This window comes from Bos indicus x Bos taurus, chromosome 5 (genome assembly GCF_003369695.1).
Source record: "Bos indicus x Bos taurus breed Angus x Brahman F1 hybrid chromosome 5, Bos_hybrid_MaternalHap_v2.0, whole genome shotgun sequence".
Taxonomy (NCBI): Eukaryota; Metazoa; Chordata; class Mammalia; order Artiodactyla; family Bovidae; genus Bos; species Bos indicus x Bos taurus.
In genome coordinates this window covers 10509362-10528875 of record NC_040080.1, presented here as the reverse complement: position 1 = coordinate 10528875, position 19514 = coordinate 10509362, and the positions used below count along the sequence as shown (strand labels likewise).

Sequence of the window (19514 nt, the reverse complement as noted above, 5' to 3'; positions counted from 1 at the left end):
GAGCAGGGAAGGACAAGGAGAGATAACGGCCCTGGGTGGATTAGAGACCCCAGGGCTACCGAAGGGCCAGTGGGTGCTCCCTAGCCCCCTCAGTACCCATCTACTTCCCCAGGTCTGATGGTCAAGGAGCCAGGAATCTTCTCCCTGGTTGCCCCAGGGGAGGATGTGAAATCCTCCAGGTCTCCGCTGAGATTGGCAACTAAGGCCAGATCCCCTGGGACACTTTGGAGGAAACTTGACAGGTATGAGCTGCTGACCAGGGGCAGGTAAAGTGCATGTGTGCTTGGGGATATGGATTACTCTCACTCCACTCGCCTTGATGGGGGTGAGAAGAGCATCTTCAAGTCACACTCTTCTAGTGGGGCTCCCCTGCCCACCCCCCCCCCACCCCCACGGCATGGGGTTGGAGCCCTCAGTGGAGCCCAACGGGGAAAGCCCGGTGCTCCTCACAACTCCAGGGTTTCTGTTTGGCTGAGCTCTGCCAGACTTGCTGTGTGACCTTTTGTTGTCTACTTTCATCCATGATTTTGTCCTCAACTCTGAAAATACCTGGCTGGCCACTTGCCTCTCTTCCCAGGGTTTCCCAGGGGATCTGTGTGAGTGGACAGTGTGATCCAGTGTCCCTCATGCCCACCTCTGAGAGTGCAGGAAGACACACAGCCTGGGTTTGAATCCAGTTCAGCCACTGGGACTTTAAGTGAGTTATGGAATCTCTGTGAGACTTAGCTGCCTCATCTGAAATTGGCATTCATTTTATCTACAATGCATGTTAACTGTAAGTCAAGGGCACTGAAACTTTGGAGTGCATTGGAATCACCTAGGAGACTTGTATAAAATGCATTGTATAAATGCCTTGTGTAAGTGTCTTATCTCCAGAGATGGAAGGAACTGGGAATATGCATTTTATAAGCAGCTCAGCTGAGTCTAACGCAGGGTCCTCAAAATACACTTCAAGCAACACTGCAGTAATGAGTAGAAATCACATGTCAAATGCTTGGCAGAGTGCCTGGTGCTTAGGAGGTGCTTAATGAGTGTTTGTTGAATGAATAAAAGAACAGATGAAAGAATTGATGGATAACCTCATTTCCTTGGTCCTTGGCTGTCTGGGATTAAACCGGGGCTGGAGTTCAGGTCAGCTGGTCTTTGCCTCCCCCTGCCATTCTTCCCAGGCCCCACCATCGAACTGAAGGAGCTGCCTTGGCCTGACTCAACTGATATGGAGGGGGTGGCTGGAAATGCCCCCTGTGAACACTTTGAAGCTGATGTGCTGGCCCAGAGCTGCTGTCAGGACTGCTGCCACCCTGAGGAGGCCCACAGAGCAAGGCACCAGGTGGGTAGGCTTCCTGGAGTGGTTGGGGTGGTTTGGGACAAGGGAGTCTATGATGTGGGTGCTTGGCCGGGCCACTAACTTGCAGCTGAGCCCAGACACTGACCTTCCTTGTGGTCAGAACCTCAGTTTCCCCAGTCTGTACAATGAGGCAGTAGAACCACGTTCATGTTTCCCAAATGCCAGTAATTCTCCTTCTGCTCTTACCATTTTTTGCCAAGCCTCATATAACCTATTTCTTGCTGTGTTGTCGCTTCAGTTGTGTCTGACTCTTTGCAACTGTGGACTATAGTTCGCCAGGCTCTTCTGTGCATGGGGATTTTCCAGGCAAGAATACTGGAGTGGGTTGCCATGCTCTCCTGTAGGGGATCTTCCTGACCCAGGAATCAAGTCTGCGTCTTTTATGTCTCCTGCGTTGGCAGGCGTGTTCTTTACCACTAACGCTACCCGGGAAGCCCATTACTTGCTGTATTATTCTTTAAATCCATGCCCTTTTTTAAACTTATACTAAAACAAAAGTTTACATCACCACCACAAATAGAAAACTAGGATCATGTCCTTCATATAGAAGGTTAAAAGGAAAGAAAAGAAAAGGAAAAAGAAAGTCAGAAATGTCATTAAATTCTTACCAGGAAGTATTGTTATAGGCTAAAGGCTCTGAGCTTGGGACTTCCCCAGCAGTCTTGTGGTTAAGACTCTGTGCTTCCACTGCAGAGGGTGCTGGTTTGATCTCTGGTCGGGGAACTAAGATCCCACATGCCAAGTAGGGTGACCAAAATTTTTTTTAAAAAAGGAGTTCTGAGCCTGGGTCCTGCTGTCTGTCTATTAAAAGGGAGACTGGTAGGTGTTAGGCATTATAGATATCCCATACCCACTGAGGGCTTTCTCCTTGAAGGTACTGGAGGAGTGAAAGGGGAGGCATTTTCTCACTTTGTGATGGATGAAGTTTTAGGTTCAGCCCTGGTCTGTGTAAACCTGGGGCTAAAAGAAGCATGGGACCGTGACTCTTCAAGAGTGCTTGACGCTGACCTCCTAATGACTCTGCCATTCCCAGTGCCCCTCTTGAGCCTGGTGGCCGTCTCCATGCAAGCGTTAGGCTCTGAGAAGTGGTCATTATAAGGGAATTGCTGTTCAGCTTTGGAGCCAGGCAGACCAGAGTCCCAGTCCTGGTTTGCCATTTGTGTCACCATGAGTCACTGACCTCTCTGGTTTCACTCTCCTGATGGGTAAGGTGGGGCAACAAATGCTTTCCCTCAGGGCATCCAGCCCTCGTAGCCCGAGTCACGTGTGGCTAATTCAGTACACACTAGCTTCCTTTCTTCCATCTTCCCAACCAGAAAAATAAACCTGGGAGATTCTTTTCTACCTGTCCTGATACTGCCAAAAATAGCTCCCCAGCCCTCAGCCCCAAGTTCAGGAAGCAGATGCTTGAAAGCCCTCTGAGTCCATCTCCCCTGCAGATGACCTTCTCCCAGTGGGTGGGGGGATGGCAAACTTGGAACAGAAGGAACCTGGGTTCAGACATGTCAAGCGCTAGTCTCAGTCCCACTCCTTCCCAGATGAAACCATGGGCCACCTTGTGTGTTCACATGTATTGAAGAGGTGCTTTTTTCCTTCTTTTTCTTTTTTAATTTTATGGATGTACCACATGGTATGTGGGATCTTAGTTCCCTGACCAGGAATCAAACCCTTGCCTCCTGCAGTGAAAGCATGGAGTCTTAACCACTGTACTGCCAGGGAAGTCCTGCAGAGGTGCTGAAAATGTGTCAGGCATTATGCTAGATTTGGGGAAACAGTGCTAAATAGAACAGACAGAGTTTCTGGTTCATGAGGTTTGTAGTCAAGCAAGAGAAATGGAGACAAAGTAATCAGGCAAATAGTTCATTATGGTTGAGATAAATGTTGTAAAGGAAGAGCAAGTGGCATGAGGATAAATGGTGGGGTACTGGGGAGTGTTACTCCAAGTGAATCATATTTTAGCCGCCTGCTGAGGACTATGAGGGCATGGCCAGCAAAGTTGGGGGAAGAGGAGGGAAACAGTGTGTGCAAAGGCCCTGAGGCAAAAAGTAGGAGGCACACTTGAGAAGGGAGAGAAGCCAAGGATGGAGAATGGAGTGCGGAGCTGGTCTCACCAGCCTTGTGGGGACGTTAGACTTTTCCCTGAGAGGCATGGGGAACCACTAAAGATTTTAAACACGGGAGCGATGTGATCAGATTTGCATTTTCAAAAGTCACTATGACTGCAGGACAGCAGAGAGTGTGAGTGACCCAGGTGACCAAAGAGGAAAAGTGCGATTACTCGTATCAGAGATGACAGAGATTTGAGGATGGAGACAAATGGACACATTTCAAAACTAACTGAATAGGAGCATGTAAAGGATTTGGTCACTGAGTAACGTGAGGGGCCAGAGCATGGCTGACTGCTAAGTTTTTTTCCTGGGGCAGGGTTCCTGGGATAAGAGGTTTGTTTGGAGTTGTTTGGGGTGGTGAGTGAGAGGTGCCTGGGGGACACAGTGAGGATGAGGGGGGTTTACTTACTATAACGAGCTCAGGAACCAGACTCAGAGGAAGATAGAGGCTTTCGAGTCATCAGGATCTAGCACTGATGAAAGCCCTGCTCACAGATGAACAGGTTCAAACATGTGGAGTCACGAAATCTGTGGTTAAAAAAGCACCCCCGGCATGGATGGAGCTGTGCATTTCCCAGCGGGATCCTTAATTACACTGCGGAGCAAACTCATTCCTGAGGGGCCTGATACATGTATCACTTGGGGTTAGAGCCAGTTCTGATGTCTTCACCTATGTTAGAAAATGCAGGGACTCCCCTGAAAGTCCAGTCGTTAAGACACCAAGCTTCCAAGGCAGGAGGCATGGGGTCTGATCCCTGGTGGGGAACTAAAGATCCCATATGCCATGGGGCATGGCCAAAAATAGATACATTAAAAAAAAATTGAGTTTTTTTTTTTTTTTAAAGGAAATGCAGAAATGGCCCCAGGCCCCAGAGCAACCCTTTCCCAGAAGCTTACTTCAGCTCCCCTAGGCTCCTAGGCTCTGGATGCATCTCTGCTCTGCTCTCAGCTGAGTCTCCCTGGGTGGGAGGTGCAGGAGGGCTTATCCCTGGGAATCACACAGTCTTGACCAGGTCATGGCCAGGTTCTGGATGGAGGGGTGAGGGGCTGAGTGGGAGGGTCTTGCTGTACGTCAGACTCCACACATTCCTTTTCAATGCATCTCTTCTTAAGTGTATTTAACATATCCTTGATTCAACGCTAATAAAATTCCACTGAATGTTTTTACATTGTTTATGATATTTAATATGTACAGACCAGGCAGTGTTATAAGCCTTTTACTCATATTAACTGATGTAATTCTTGTAACACCCCTAGGAGGGTCCATTAATTACCTCCACTTTATAGATGAGCAAACCAGGCTCAGAGAGGGAAGTCACTAGGCCGAGGTCACTCAGCTGGGAAGTGGAGGCGCCAGGATTGGGCCTGATGTCGGTCTGAGGCCAGAGCCCGTGCCGACCCGCCAGACAGGAAATCAGAGCTGGGGACTAGCTGCTGGGCCTACTCGTGTGGGTGAGGGGTAGTGATGGGGCTGGAGGTAAAAGCAGGGAGCAGGTACCATGACAAACTGGGGGTCCTGGTGGCCCCAGCTGGGCTGGGACCCCTTGACGATTCCCCGAGAGCCGCTCCCTCTTCATTCACGTGGCAAGGTCCCCAGGGCAGCCAAGGCGCCAGGCTGGGCTGCAGTTCTGACACCTCCCGCCACCGGGCGCTGATCAGAATCTGGCTCCGGGGCAGGGGGTGAAACTGAACCCAGCCGGGCGTTCTCTGGCTCAGCTTGGCTCAGCAGACACTCCAGCCCACTCCTTGGCACTGCCCAGGTCCCCGAGGGGTGGCCTCCCTGGAAGCTGGAGACTCTGTGCCCACCCTGGGGCTGTGGCCTCCGCCCTGGTTCTGGGCTCCAGGGTCCCCAGGGAGCCCGTGCCCAGGCCCCCCCGCCTGCCCCTGCTCTCAGGTGAGCCGTGAGGATCGGGTTCCTGCGGTTTCATGTCCTGCATTGTTCTTGGCTGGGCCCCTGCTTATGAAACAGTAATGAGGGGCCCCTGCTCCCGCAGCTGGGCCCTCTAAGGTTTCCGCTGCCTCTGCCGCCGCCGCCACGGCCCAGAGTCAGGGCCTGGGAGGGCGGCAGCGCGGGGGCCTGAGCCGGAGCCCCCCGGGGACAAAGGTGCTGACAGCCGACAGCCACCACCGCCGGAGCCCGCCGCCCAGGTAACCCGAGAGGAGGCGGGGTGCAGAGTGCCACGGCCGCTGTCCCCCCTACTGAGGGAGGGCCCTGCCACCCCAGGAGATGGGGAAAAATGGGGGGGCCGTCCCAGAGGTGAGCAGCCGTTCCCCCCGGATGAACCCAGCACCTGCCTTCGCAGGTGTGGCCCTGCTCAAGGCTGCAGGCAGCGAGGAGCCGGCAGTCGGCTCAGGGGCCCCGTCCCCACTCCTGGGACCCTGACCTTCCAGCCCTGGAGCCCCAGACTCTCCTTTTGGAGGGTGTATCTCTCCTTTTCTCCAAGGTCTCCTTTCCCATCTCTTCCTCCCTTAGACATTTTCCTACATTCTCCGGTCAACTTGATCCTCCCCCTCGGTCCTCATCCATGTCTCTTGGTGACAGAAGACCCTTTGGGATCCTTTTGTGCGCTTCACATCCTCAGGCACACACTCACACATGTGTGCCAACACACACAGGCTTGCTTGTGTACACAAATCAAGTGGGTATGTTGATGCATGTGTTTATATAAACAAACGTTTATGCACTCTGCAAACAGACGCACCAACGTACCCACTGGCCATGCACACGTACGTGCACACGCAAATCCTTGCACACACTGCAGGAATTTACACGAACACATACCTACATACGTGTGCACATGCACACACCCTGTACCTCTGCCAGTCCCCAGCTTGGGTCCCCAGGGGCGCTTCGAGTCTGACAGACAGCTCTCTTTGAGAAGCAGAGATCCCCGAGGAGGAGCTGTCTGGAGACTTCCACACCAGCTGGTGGGGGGAGGGGCGGCGCAGGGGGAGGGGAGCCCCCACGTGGGCCGTGAGCTGCCTCCTCTCCAACTCTGTCTTAGGAGCCTGGGAGGCCTGAGAGTGCTGAGGTGCCCTACTGCGACCTGCCCCGCCGCCGGCCTGCCCCTGAGGACTCGCTTGGCACCCCGACCTCCAGCTGCCAGTCTGTGGTGGGTCCAGGCCGTGGGCCAGAGCCTGAGAGGTGGGTAGGACCCTGGGGCCTGAGGAGGGGTTCCCGGGGTAGGATGCCCTCACCCATCCCTCCCCACACCCCTTCATGATGGCAGCCTGTGATGGCTGCTGGCGTGGGTCACATGGTGCATCCACTTGGCCTGGGCATAGGAGCAGTGGGCATGTTCCTTTCAGGGATGGAGCAGCCGTGTACCCACCCTGCGTGGGCATGGCCCAGAGCCTGCTCACATTTCCTGGTTCCTTTTGCTTTAAAAGATTAGACAGTCTCACACCCAGGGGCACTTTTTATCACGCACCTACCTGACCATACACCGCTCCAGGCTGTCTCCATTCCGGGGCCTCCGTTGGACTGAAGTCCCTCTTTGGGGCCATGGTGCCTTGGAGGGCACGGCCGAGAGCCTTGAAACCTGAGTTCTAGCTTCAGCTCCCTCCCCGATGGGCTGTGGGAACTTAAAAGCAAGTTTTGGCCTCTTTTTATACCTCAGTTTCCCTGTTTTGTTTTGTTTTTTAAAGAGTTATTGAATCACATCAGCATTGTTTTGGGACTGTGTGTTCCTATTTAAAAACAAAACAGTGCTGAATTCAAATGTTTCAGAAAGTCTGGGATAAACAAATTTGAATATCTTTTTTTGCAGGACTTGTCAGAGGTTTTAGTTTGCTAGCATGCATTGTGCTTTTGGGTGGGGAAGGAAGAAGTATGTAATATATTTCAAACTTCTTTGATCACAGGCCTCTTTTAAGGGTCATCACCCTTTTCTATCTCACAGGCTGATCTGTGGGTCACTCTTTGGGGATAAAGCTAGCTCTAACCTACTGGCTTCTTTAAAGCAGGGCTTTCTTTACAGCCCCCTCCCTGATATCCAGACTGGTGGCCCTGTCACTTCCCCTGGAGCCCTGCTACCTCTCAAAGCCCCCCATTAGCCCAGCACTATTCTGTCTTCTTAGTCTTACCGAGCTTGGGATTCTCTCTTCTGCTCCAGGGACATGGTTAGGGCTGGGGCCACAGCCCTGAGTCACAATGCTTTTCTGCCTTTTCCTAGCTCTGTGACCTTGGCCAGTCCCTTGACTTCTGTGAGCCTCAGTTTCTTCATCTGTAAAATGGGAATCATTACACTCACTTAAAAGAGAGGCTTTTGGAGCTAAACGAGATAGGCCCTGTGAAGGGCAGAGCACAGACAGCCCTTGGTGTTAGCTTTCTCCTCCGCCCAAACATGGGCTGTGTGTGTACCTGAGCGGTGGTGGGGTGTTACTCCTTAACTCCTATTACTTTGAGGGATAAAGTCATGAGTCTGTCTCCTCTCCCAGGGGCCCGCCAGCAGGGCTCCTGGCAGAGGGCTTCACAGCTGCCTCCAGGAGCCGGGAACCTGAGGCAGCTCCCTACCTGGAGGGCCTGGCCTCCTCCCCGTGTGGCAGCTTCAACGAGAGCCCTGACTCTGGCACCAGTGAAGCCCCTGATGATACCAGCGACTCATCATTGGTGGTGAGATGGGGGTGGGAGGCTAGGGCAAGAGCAGGTGTCAGCCCTGGGCCAGCCCTGGGATCCCACCCAAGCCTCCAGACAGGGCTGAGCCTCTCACACCAGGGAAGGGAGCCCAGGTCCTCTGCAGACTTAGCCAGCATATTGGGCTGCCCATGGAGGGGCGGGGACTCTGCAGGGCCGGCCCAGGGGGGCTGAAGATCTGGCTATGACAAGATGGAAGCAGGCATTTCAGCTCCCGGTGAATCACCAACGGGCTCCGGCTGCCAAAATCTCTCAGTTCACAGAGGCTGGGATGTTGGGTGTGGTGCCCAGAGCAAGAGTGAGACTGGCCCTGGGCCCTGCCCTGGTCACACTGCTCAGCCCCATAACCAGCCCTGGCATAAATCTCCAAGGATCAGAGGAAAGAGAGCAGGCTGGGGGGCCTGGCAAGGGCAGCGAGGGCGGGGCAGGGGGGGCGGCCATTTAGCCGGGAAAAGAGGAGACTCAGGGGAACTTCCTGGGACATTCAACCCTCAAAGGTCTGTCCTGGGCCAGAAGAGGCAAACTATCCATGAGAACATAAGGGAAAGTGAGAAGATTCAGAATAAAACATCCCAGCCTGTGGGCAATGTCTTGGAAAGTCTTACCACCCCTCTCTGAGGTAGAGACTTTTATGGCCCTGACTTGGGGCAGGAAATCTGAGTCTCAGAGAAGAGAATCGTATTACTTGAGGCCATGCATCTGGGAAGCAGTGGGGCTAGATTTTGAACACCTACTTCTATGGGCACTCTGGAATGTCTCTGGGGTGGGGCCCCTATACCAAGGCCCTGCTGTTACATGGAGTCTGACTGCCCTGGGTACGAGTCTCCTCCCATATAAACCATTTCTCAGCTGAGTGACTTTGGGCAAAGTCTTAGCGCCAGTGAACGTACCTACTGCACAGGGTCAATTGAAGATCCCAGCACAGTCTTGAGTATACAGCAGGTGCTCTTTCAATGTCAGTTCCTCTCCCTTCCTTCTACCCATCTCACGCGGGGAGTGCAGGCCCTGGGCTCTCTCTTTTTGCATTCCAAACAGACTTTCTCCTCCCCTTCTCTGGCAGGACTGGGACACTGTTGAGAGACGGGAGGAGGCCCCCAGTGGGGACAACTTCACCGTGATGATCCCACGGAAGTTTCAGGAGGTGCCAAGGGCTGACGGTGCCCGCAAGGCTCCTCCTCTCCTCACCCAGTCCCCTGTGGGAGGAGGAGACACTGCAGGCCAGAAAAAGGAGGGTAAGTACCTTTTGCCAGGCCAGGTTGGTCCTTAGGACCACAGGTGTGGTGATGGCCCGGGAACTTGGAGCCAGATAGCCAGGTTTCTGGTCACATGGGCCCCTGGGTACATCTTATTTTGACAGCTTAGATCAATAACAGTAACAGTTCCCATATAATTATGGAGCAGACATAATGTGCCATGCAACTTGCTTTAAATACATCATCTCACAACTGGTGGGTCAGGGTCTTCAGGTTGTAAGTGACAGAAACTGACTGAGTGAACGTCTAGGGGAATGACTTCAGGTTTGGCTGGATCCAGGTGTTCAGACAGCATCAGAAATCTGGTCTCTGCTCTGCTTACTTCTGTGTGGGCTTCATTCTCAGCCAGATCCTCCCCTGATGATGACAAGCTGAGCTGCAGCAGTGGCAGGCTATATCCTACCTAATTTCCAACTCCCACAGTAAAAGGGTACAGTCTTCCCTACTGATGTAGCTGTGGTCCCAGGAAGGGTTCTCCCTGGACCCAGCATGGTTCTTGTGCCCAAACTGGTGACCAGGGATGGGATCGGCCCCCTGTGCAAACCTCATGGTCTGAGAGTCAGGGAGAGGAGATGGCCTGGAGGAAATTAAGGTGATGTTTCCAGAGAAAAACAAAAGACGCTGGTCAGGCCAAGCCCACTGATGCCTGTGACACTGGTCAGCCCAGGATGCTGGGCCCTCCATCACTACTGCACTGTGTTGCTTCCGGGCCTGTGTCTTCAGCATCACGAGGATTTGGAAATGTGAGATGGGGCACCCATGTCCTAACCCCACGGGGCAGTCTGGGCTTCCCACGGCCCCTGTAGCATTCAGACATCAAACACATGAGCACTAACTGTGTGTAAGACCTTATGCTAGACACCTTGGGTGTTCAGGGGGAGATAGGCATGGTCTCTGTCCCAGAAAGCTCATCATTCAGTAAAGCAAACAGACAGGAGATCAGAAGCCCTGGACACAGGAAGAGCAGAAACAGCTGCAGAAACAGAGGCAGAGCAGAAAGAGCTTCATTCCAGCCGGGGAAGGACTCAGAGGAACGCCTTCTGGACGTGGCGCTCTAGTTGAGGAAACTGCTGAGTACAGTCTAGGAGTGTGACGCGGGAGTATCCTGGTATGCACAGCTTCAGCAAACAGCGGGGTGTATAGTTGGGCCAAACCATGCAGGCCTCGAATCCAGCCAAGGGGTTTGGACTTTCTTCTTCTCTCTTTTTTTAAAGTGTCTCTATGTCCTTCTTTATTTTTTCTTTCTTTTTTATTTATCTGACGGTGTCGGGTCTTAGTTGCAGTACGTGGGTTCTTCATTGCATTGTCATGCAGGATCTTTCATTGTGGCACATGGACTCTAGTTGTGGCAAGCAGCTTCAGGAGTTGCGGCATGCAAGCTTAGTTACTCCAAGGCATGTGGGATATCAGTTGCCTGAGCAGGGATTGATCCCCCATCCCCTGCATTGAAAGGCAGATTCTTAACCATTGGATCACCAGAAAAGTCCCTGGACTTTCTCCTTTAAGTAGTAGGGAGCCATGGAAGGTTTTTGAGAAGGGGAGTGATGTCCTGAGCCTTAAAAGAGTTTCACTAGGGCAAGGATGCAAAGGATTCAGGGTGAGGCTGCAGGATGAGAAACCAGTTAAAGAGAGTATCGCAGCCACTGTAGTCATAACTGGTTCAGGCACAAATCACCAGCAGATGCTAAATTCCTGCATGAAGGGTTGTTGGGGAACAGGATATTCACATGGCCTCAAAGTATCACCCCTCAGATTACACATTGGTTATGAAGGGAATAGGCATCCTTAGGATGGGAGATCTGGCAGACACCAGCTTAACCAAGTGGTCGCTTGGCATCCTAGCATGGGGCAAATTGGCTGGGTGCCCCTGCGTGACGCACAGGGGAGGGCACAGCATCTTTTCCCAGTTTGGCTGCTAAAAAAAAAAGAATCTATCTCCTGCCTCTAATCCCAACAGAACATCAGACAAACCCAAACAGGGATATTCTGCAAACTAACTGACAGGATTCTTCATGAAAGACCAAAAAGGACTGAGGAGCTATTCTTGAATAAAAGAGTCAGGGAAGTGAAACGCCATGTGTATCCGGGCTTGGGTCCGGGATAGGAAAATAAAGAGCTATGAAAGACATGACTGAGATATGGGGAAGTTTGAATGTGGACTGTATGTATTGCATCCATGCTGTGCTTCCTGAGCGTGAGGACAGAAGCAGACCGTCCTCACTCAGGAGGTGCACATGGAGGGGCTCTTTGGTGGCTCAGACAGTAAAGAATCTGCTTGCAGTGCAGGAGACCCAGGTTTGATCCCTGGGTCGGGAAGATCCCCTGGAGAAGGGAATGGCTACCCACTCTAGTCTTCTTGCCTGGAGAATTCCGTGGACAGAGGAGCCTGGTGGGCTAAAGTCCATGGGGTCGCAAAGAATTGGATGTGACTGAGTGACTAACACTTTTCATGGATGGCTTAGAGGTGAATTGTCATGAGGTCTTTTTTAAAAACTTATTTATTTATTTGGCTACGTGGGTCTTGCAGCACAGAGGATCTTCAGTCTTCACTGCAGCACGCAGGATCCTTCAGTTGTGGCATGTGGGATCTAGTTCCCTGACCAGGGATTGAACCCGGGCCCCCTGCATTGGGAGCTCAGAGTCTTAGCCACTGGACCAGCACAGAAGTCCCTCCTTACGCTTTATGTGCAATCAGCAGCAGTTCTGGTCAGCACCTCCAAAACACATTCCAAAATATGTCTCCTTTTTGCCGTCTCTGCCACTGCTCCCTGATCAAACTAGGGGTTATTGCTGGAGCCTCCTTCAGTCTCCGGCTTTGCCAGGCCACTTCAGTCCATTCTCCCTCCAGCAGCTGAGCCATCTTTAAAAACATTCATCAGATCTTGTCAGCACCTCACCCCCACTGCCCTGCCCTCTCAGGCCCTGGGGAGAGGGCGTGTGGAAAGAAGTGCCTCCCCAGTGTGAATGGCCTGATCCTGGTGGGATTTTGTACTAGACATCTGCTTTCTTGCTCTTAAACACAGGGTAGGGGGGTGGGGGGGGGAACCCTCACTATGTGACCTGCTTGATCAAAGGCAGTCACCGCTGTCTACCTGGTGGCAAGCTCCCAAATTGCAGCAGGAGGCCACGGCCTGGGAGGAATCAGCCAGGTGCGAGATGCTGGGAACACTTTGACATCCCTCTAGGGCTCCTCCCAGTTTGCAGACACACTGGATGGAGCAGGGTGTGCCGAGCCCTGGCTGGCTGAGGGACAAAACACAGATGCCCTGAACATCTGCCTAGTCTGCCCCGTGTGCTCAATAAAGGGGCTGCAGGAATGAAGTCAGATCCTGGTTGGGCCAGGCTCAAAGGATGCACTGGTGAGGGGAAAGGGAAGGAACTGGGCCTGGGGTGCTGACCCAGCTGTGAGCCTCTGGGAGGGGCGGGAAATTCCATCTCAGCCAGCACCCAGGCTCACCGGGAGGGAAGACTCCAGGACGAGGCAGAGCTCAGAGCTGGAAGGTGGTGGGGCAACATTACTGCTCACTTATGGTGTGCTAGGCACAGGAGACACAGCTGTAAGTGAGAAGGTGAGGCCCCTGCCCACAGGGACCTCGGAGGCCAGCGGAGGTGGGCAGAGCCTTGCTGGCCATGGGAAATGCCTGGGTTTTATTCCAAGTGCAGTTGGGAGCCCCGAAAGTGGTTTGTGTGCTTGTTTTTAAATCTTTTAGAATAGTTGCAAAAATGGTACAGAGAATTTCGATTACAGTCTTCACTCGGGTTCCTCCGGTGTTGACATCTTACATAATTATAGCCCGATTATCAAAATTAAGAAATTAACACCGATAACAATACTGTTAACTAAACTACACTGTTTTTGTTGTTTTTAATGTTTATGTGTTTATTTGGTTGTGCCGGGTCTTAGTTGCCGCACATGGAGTCTTTTAGTTGAGGCGTGTGAACTCTTAGCTACAGCACGTGGGATCTAGTTCCCTGACCAGGGATTGAACCTGGGCCCTCTGAATTGGGAGTGTGGAGTCTTAGCCACTGGACCGGCAGGGAATTCCCACTACAGACTTTCTTTGGATTCACGTTTTCCTCCACAAATGTCTCTTTTCTGTTGCAGGACCCGATCCAGAATCCCACGTTGCATTTAATCATCATGTCTTGTGAACTTTCTCCCCTCTGAGATAGCTCTCAGTCTCCTTGTAAGCCGGGGTGGTCTAGCTAGGTTTGCTTTTCGAAAGGATCTCCCTGGGTAGATGATGACCTTGTGCCCAGAGTGTACGTGTTAGAGGGCTATTGTGAAAAACGAGGGAGGCTGAGAGCGGGGAGGTGGGAAGAGGTAGATGAGAGAAGCTGGCAGATTTGGAATGTCACGGGACATCAGTCCATCAGGCAACAATAGGCAAAAAAATTTTCTCCTCGGGGGCAGTGCTATGCCGGCTTCCAGGATCCTAGTTCCGCGACCAAGGGCGGAACCCGGGCCCTGGCAGTGAAAATGCCAAGTCCCAACCACTGGGCCACCAGGGAATTCCCAACGATGAAAACTTTGTCATTCTGTGTGTGGTTCCAGTCCCCTGAAGGGTACTAGAGACTCAGGGTTCAGTGATACCAGCTCAGAGAGCTTGGAGGAGGCAGAAGTTTCAAAGTAGAAGAGGGATTCCTTTTTTGTTCTTTGGCCAAGCCATGCAGCTTGTGGGATCTCAGTTCCCCCACCAGAGACTGAACCCTGGGCCAAGGCAGTAAATTCCAGCCACTGGGCCACCAGGGAACTTCCCAGAAAAGAGGGACTCTGAAGCATGGCCTTTAATGAAGGCAGTCGTGGCCCCGTCAAGATGAGGCCACAATAGCCTTTACTTCTCTTCTGAAGCACCAACCCAGGGACGTACGTGCACAGGGCTGGTGGCTACCATATGCTTGGGGACCAAGGGACTGAGGGGGTGGAGGTGACACCACTGTCATGCTGCCCTTCATGGGGATGGGGGTTGTGAGGGTGTCCCTCCCTGAATAGGGAAGTTACACGAATCCCTTAGATCAAAGCTTCTTCAACTGTGGCGTGCGTGCAGATAGCCTAGGAATCTTATTAAAATGTGGATTCTGATGCAATGTGCCCAGTGCGGGTAGTGGTGCTGAGAGTCTGCATTTCTAGCAAGCCCCTCAGGTGAGGCCATTGCTGCCTGTTCACAAAAGGAAATTTCTGGAGCTATCACACAGGAGTCTCACTGGAAGGGAGGGAGGGAGTTCTGGGAATCCAATTGCAGGAAGTAGAACAGAAATGGAAAATTGTTGGTAGCTGCTATGAGATTCAGCTCTTCCTCTCTGGGCTCACAGAGGCGGTTTTCAAAACTGCTCTTGAAGAGTTTGCTTCTTTTCTGAAGGTCACTATGTGACCTTTGGCTCTACCACCCACCCCACTTTGACCAAGTCCGCCTGGTTTTCAATTTCAAATTCCTGACTTCAGCCTGAGAGGGGCACCTAAGCCCTCCTGCAGTCTGCTTGCTCCTAGGGGCAGAGGTGTGTGAGGACCTCCAAGAAGATGGTGTGGGGTCTGCCCCAGTCATCCATCTTAGGGGACCAGGAAAAGTAGGCTGTGGGAGCCGCCTGGACCTCTCCGCTTGCCTTGAACCTGCCTCCTCTCTCTAGGCTCTGGAGGTGGGAACCGAAGTGCCGGACAGCACTGGGCCAAGCTCCGGGGAGAAAGCGGGTACTTCTCCTTGGAGCGGTCCCGGTCGGTGCCGACCCCGGCCTCCCCCGCGACGCCACAGAGTGGTCCTCGAAGTGCCACCTCCCAGGCTTCCTCTCTCCATCGCTCTGCCCCAAGGAATGCTGTCCAGGCTGCTTCCCCACAACACGGGGCCTCCCGAGCCTCCTCTCCCCACCGAATCATCCAACGGGACAATGCCGGAACCTCATCTACTCAACAGGATGCCCCCAAGACCTCTTCCACACAGCGGAACACCCCCAGAGCAATCTCTCCTTCAAGAGTTGCCCCACAAGACAACCCCAGAACCTTGTCTTCCCAACAGGACACCCCCAAGACCTCTTCCACACAGCGGGACACCCCCAGAGCAACCTCTCCTTCAAGAGCTGCCCCACGAGACAACCTCAGAACTTTGTCCGCCCAACAGGATGCCCCCAAGACCTCTTCCACACAGCGGGACACCCCCAGAGCAACCTCTCCTTCAAGAGCTGCCCCACGAGACAACCTCAGAACTTTGTCCGCCCAACAGGATGCCCCCAAGACCTCTTCCACACAGCGGGACACCCCCAGAGCAACCTCTCCTTCAAGAGCTGCCCCACGAGACAACCTCAGAACCTCATCCACCCAACAGGACGCCCCCAAGACCTCTTCCACACAGCGGGACACCCCCAGAGCAACCTCTCCTTCAAGAGTTGTCCCACGAGACAACCTCAGAACCTCATCCACCCAACAGGACACCCCCAAGACCTCTTCCACACAGCGGAACACCCCCAGAGCAACCTCTCCTTCAAGAGTTGTCCCACGAGACAACCTCAGAACCTCATCCACCCAACAGGACACCCCCAAGACCTCTTCCACACAGCGGAACACCCCCAGAGCAACCTCTCCTTCAAGAGTTGTCCCACGAGACAGCCCCAGAACCTCATCCACCCAACGAAATAATCCTTGGGTTTCCTCTCCCCCCAGAGCCACCCAACAAGACACCTCCAGAGCCTCTTACACCCAACAAGACAACCCTCAAGCTCCTGTTCCGACTTGTACTCCCCAGCAGGGCAACCCCAGACCTTCTTGTGTTCCACAGAACACACCTAGAAGCTCTTCTGCCCAAAGGGACAACCCTAAAACCTCTTGTACCCAACAGGACAATCCCAAATTCTCTTCCTCACGGCGGGGAAACCCCGGAAGCACCTCCTGTCAGGGCTGCACCCAACAAGACCATCCCAGAGCATCTTCTCCCCATCGCTCCTCTCAGCGGAACAACCCCCGGAACGCCTCTCCCCACCGTACTAACAAAGACATCCCATGGGCCTCCTTTCCCCTCCGGCCAACGCAGAGCGATGGCCCCCGATCCTCTTCCCCATCTCGCTCCAAGCAAAGTGAGGTTCCCTGGGCATCCATTGCCCTCCGGCCAACGCAGAGCGACCGGCCTCAGACCTCATCTCCTGCTAGATCAGCTCAGCGGGACTCACCCCAGTCTTCCTCTGGACCCACCCAGCACAACTCACCATTCCGGGCCACTGCCACCTCCCATAACCCAGGCCACCATGGGGCCTCCAGGACCTCCTCGCCTCTGCATCCCACTCCCCGTGGTGCACCCCAGACCTCTTCCGAGCCCCCCCAGCCTCCGTGTGCTGTGTGCATTGGGCACCGGGACGCCCCTAGGGCCTCCTCACCTCCTCGCTATTTACAGCATGACCCCTTCCCCTTCTTCCCAGACCCCCACGCATCTGAGAGTGAATCACCCCACCATGATCCCCCCTATATGCCCCCAGCCGTATGCATTGGACACCGGGATGCCCCCCGGGCTTCCTCACCCCCCCGCCACACCCAGTTTGACCCCTTCCCCTTCCTCCCAGACACATCGGATGCTGAGAACCAGTCCCCGCAGCACAACCCTCCTCAGTTCCCCCCACCTGTGTGTATCGGGTACCGTGATGCACCCCGGGCCTCCTCCCCGCCCCGCCAAGCCCCCGAGCCCTCCCTCTTGTTCCCGGATCTCCCCAGAGCCAGCACAGAGAGCCTGGTCCCCTCCATGGACTCTTTGCATGAGCCTCCTGCCATCCCTGCACCGGTATGCATTGGGCACCGCGACGCACCCTCCTTCTCATCTCCACCACGCCAGCCCCCCGAGCCCTCCCTCTTCTTCCAGGACCCTCCTGGGACGAGTATGGAGAGCCTGGCCCCTTCCACCGACTCTCTGCGTGGCTCCCCAGTGCTGCCCCCTCAGGTGTGCATCGGGCACCGGGATGCCCCTCGCGCCTCCTCCCCACCCCGCCACCCGCCCAGTGACCTAGCATTCCTGGCACCCTCACCTCCTCCAGGCAGCTCGGGGGGCTCCTGGGGCTCGGCACCCCCAGGGGAGATCAGGCACAACTTGGAGAGGGAGGAGTACACCGTGCTGGCTGATCTGCCCCCCGCCAGGAGGCTGGCGCAGAGGGAGCCGGGGCCCCAGGGCAGCAACGGGGGCCGCACCCGCAGCCCTGGCCGCGCAGAGGTGGAGCGCCTCTTCGGGCAAGAGCGCAGGTGAGCCCAGGGCGGGGGCGGCCAGGTGGGCTGGGGAGGAGGCTTGGCAACAGGCCAGGTGGAAAGTCCGCAGGCTTAGGTTCCAGATGAGGAAAGGGTTTAGATCCCCTGCCTGCCACTTACTGGCTGTGTGACCTTGGGCAAGGCACTCCACCTCTCTGTTTCCACGTGCTAGAGTTGTTTTTGACAATTAAATGATAATACGCATAGCCTAGTAGTTAAGAGCAAAGACCAGGGTCAGGCAGGCTGGGTTCAAATCCTGGGTCACAGCCATTCCCCAACCTATGTGATGCAGCAAAGTGATTTAACCTACTTGAGCCTCAGTTTCCTCATCTGTAAAACTGGGACTTTAATACATTAATTTAAATGAGGTCAAACTCTTCGTTGGAGAGTCACAGGTTTATTTTATTTTTTTTCCCACCTTGTGTGAGGGGGGAAGAAAAGAGTCCATGTTTTTTTTTTTTTTTCCTGCCTTGACAAACAAAACTCATGGGTCCCATACATTTCAGAAAACAGAGATGTCAATTTAAAAGTATGGCCAGGAGACTTCCCTGGTGGTCCAGTGGCTAAGACTCTGTGCTCCCAATGCAGGGGGCCTGGGTTTGATCCCTGGTCAGGGAATCAATTCCACATGCTGCAACTAAGAGTTCTCATGCCGCAGCCACGACTTGGTACAGCCAAATAAATACATAAAAATAAATTTATTAAAAAAATATAGCCAGAGCCATATATCTTAAATAAGAGAACCCACAGGATGGCAGACTTTTTGGAAGTTCAATGTTCCTTTTCTGGGACACGGTGACAGCACCTGAAGTCCAGGCATCACACGAATCTCCTTGGTCATTGGCTTCATTTACACGGGCGTTTAAGACCCAGCAGAGCATCTGCTTTTCCACAACCTCAGGGAGGAGAAACATTTCCTCCAGATCCGGCTGAGATTTTCATCAGCAGTTCCAGCCTCATAGTCTTTAAGGGTCAGGGTCTGGAATTAATTAGTTAGGGACCCAACCCCAGTTAGGGTCAAGAGAACCAAAAACATATAGGTCTGAAAGTCTCGAAACTTTCAGTGTAGAAGTCAATAAATTACAGCGTATTTACCGAGACAAAGTTGTACAACCATCAGCACAACCTAATTATAGAACATTTCTATCACTGTAAGGAGCCGGTAATATTTTGCATCCACAATTCCTCTCTTTGTTGTCCCTTAGACAACATTTTCTCTTAGATTTGAATCTGCATGAAAAATCTTATCTCTTCTTCAGATTTCCTTTCCCATAAAGTTTTATCCATTTACTACCCAGGTGACAACCTTTGTGGGCTCCGGCCTCAGTGTACAATACACTTTTTCTTAGTTAGTTTTTTTTTTTTCTAGAGAAGTTTTAAGGGTCACAACAAAATTGAGTGGAAAGTACAGAGATCTCCTGTGTAGACACCGTTCCCACAGGTGCACAGCTGCCTCTACTATCAACATCCCCCACCGGGGTGGTCCATTGGTTACGAGCCATAGGCTTACACTGACGCATTATCACCCAGAGTCCATAGTTCACAGCAGGGTTTACTCTGATGATGCACATTCTGAGTTTAGACAAATGTTTAATGATATGTGTCTACCATCAGAATATTACAGAGTAGTCTCACTGCCTTGCAAACCCCCTCTGTCTTTGACCTTTTATTATGACTCTCTTTTAAAAAAGATTATTTATTTTTTTAATCATTTGGCCATGCCTTATGGCATATGGGATCTTAGTTCCCCCACCAGGGATCAAACCCAGTCCCCTGCATTGGAAGGGTAGAGTCCTAACCACTGGACCACCAGGGAGGTTCCGTAATTCTTTTTGGTCTAATGTCAATTTGCATACGTTTGACTTTATCTGGTAACTCAGCAGGGTCTTTAAACCAAAATTGAATTTTCTTTTTTTCCTACTGTGATAACTTTTAGAGAGATAAAAGATTTGTTGCAGAA

General features: G+C 52.9%; 1 protein-coding gene across 3 annotated transcripts in view; it reads left to right on the top strand.

Moving 5' to 3' along the window:
• Positions 1-19514, top strand: part of TRIOBP (TRIO and F-actin binding protein) — a 59101-nt gene that overhangs the window by 474 nt on the left and 39113 nt on the right. For all 3 annotated transcript variants that reach the window (XM_027540840.1, XM_027540839.1, XM_027540841.1), the window contains exons 2-7: positions 113-242; positions 1170-1330; positions 6462-6601; positions 7897-8071; positions 9153-9324; positions 14971-17551. In XM_027540840.1, coding sequence (XP_027396641.1) covers positions 1217-1330; positions 6462-6601; positions 7897-8071; positions 9153-9324; positions 14971-17551 — 3182 coding nt within the window. In that variant the 5' untranslated portion in view covers positions 113-242; positions 1170-1216. The remainder of the gene's footprint in view (positions 1-112; positions 243-1169; positions 1331-6461; positions 6602-7896; positions 8072-9152; positions 9325-14970; positions 17552-19514) is intronic.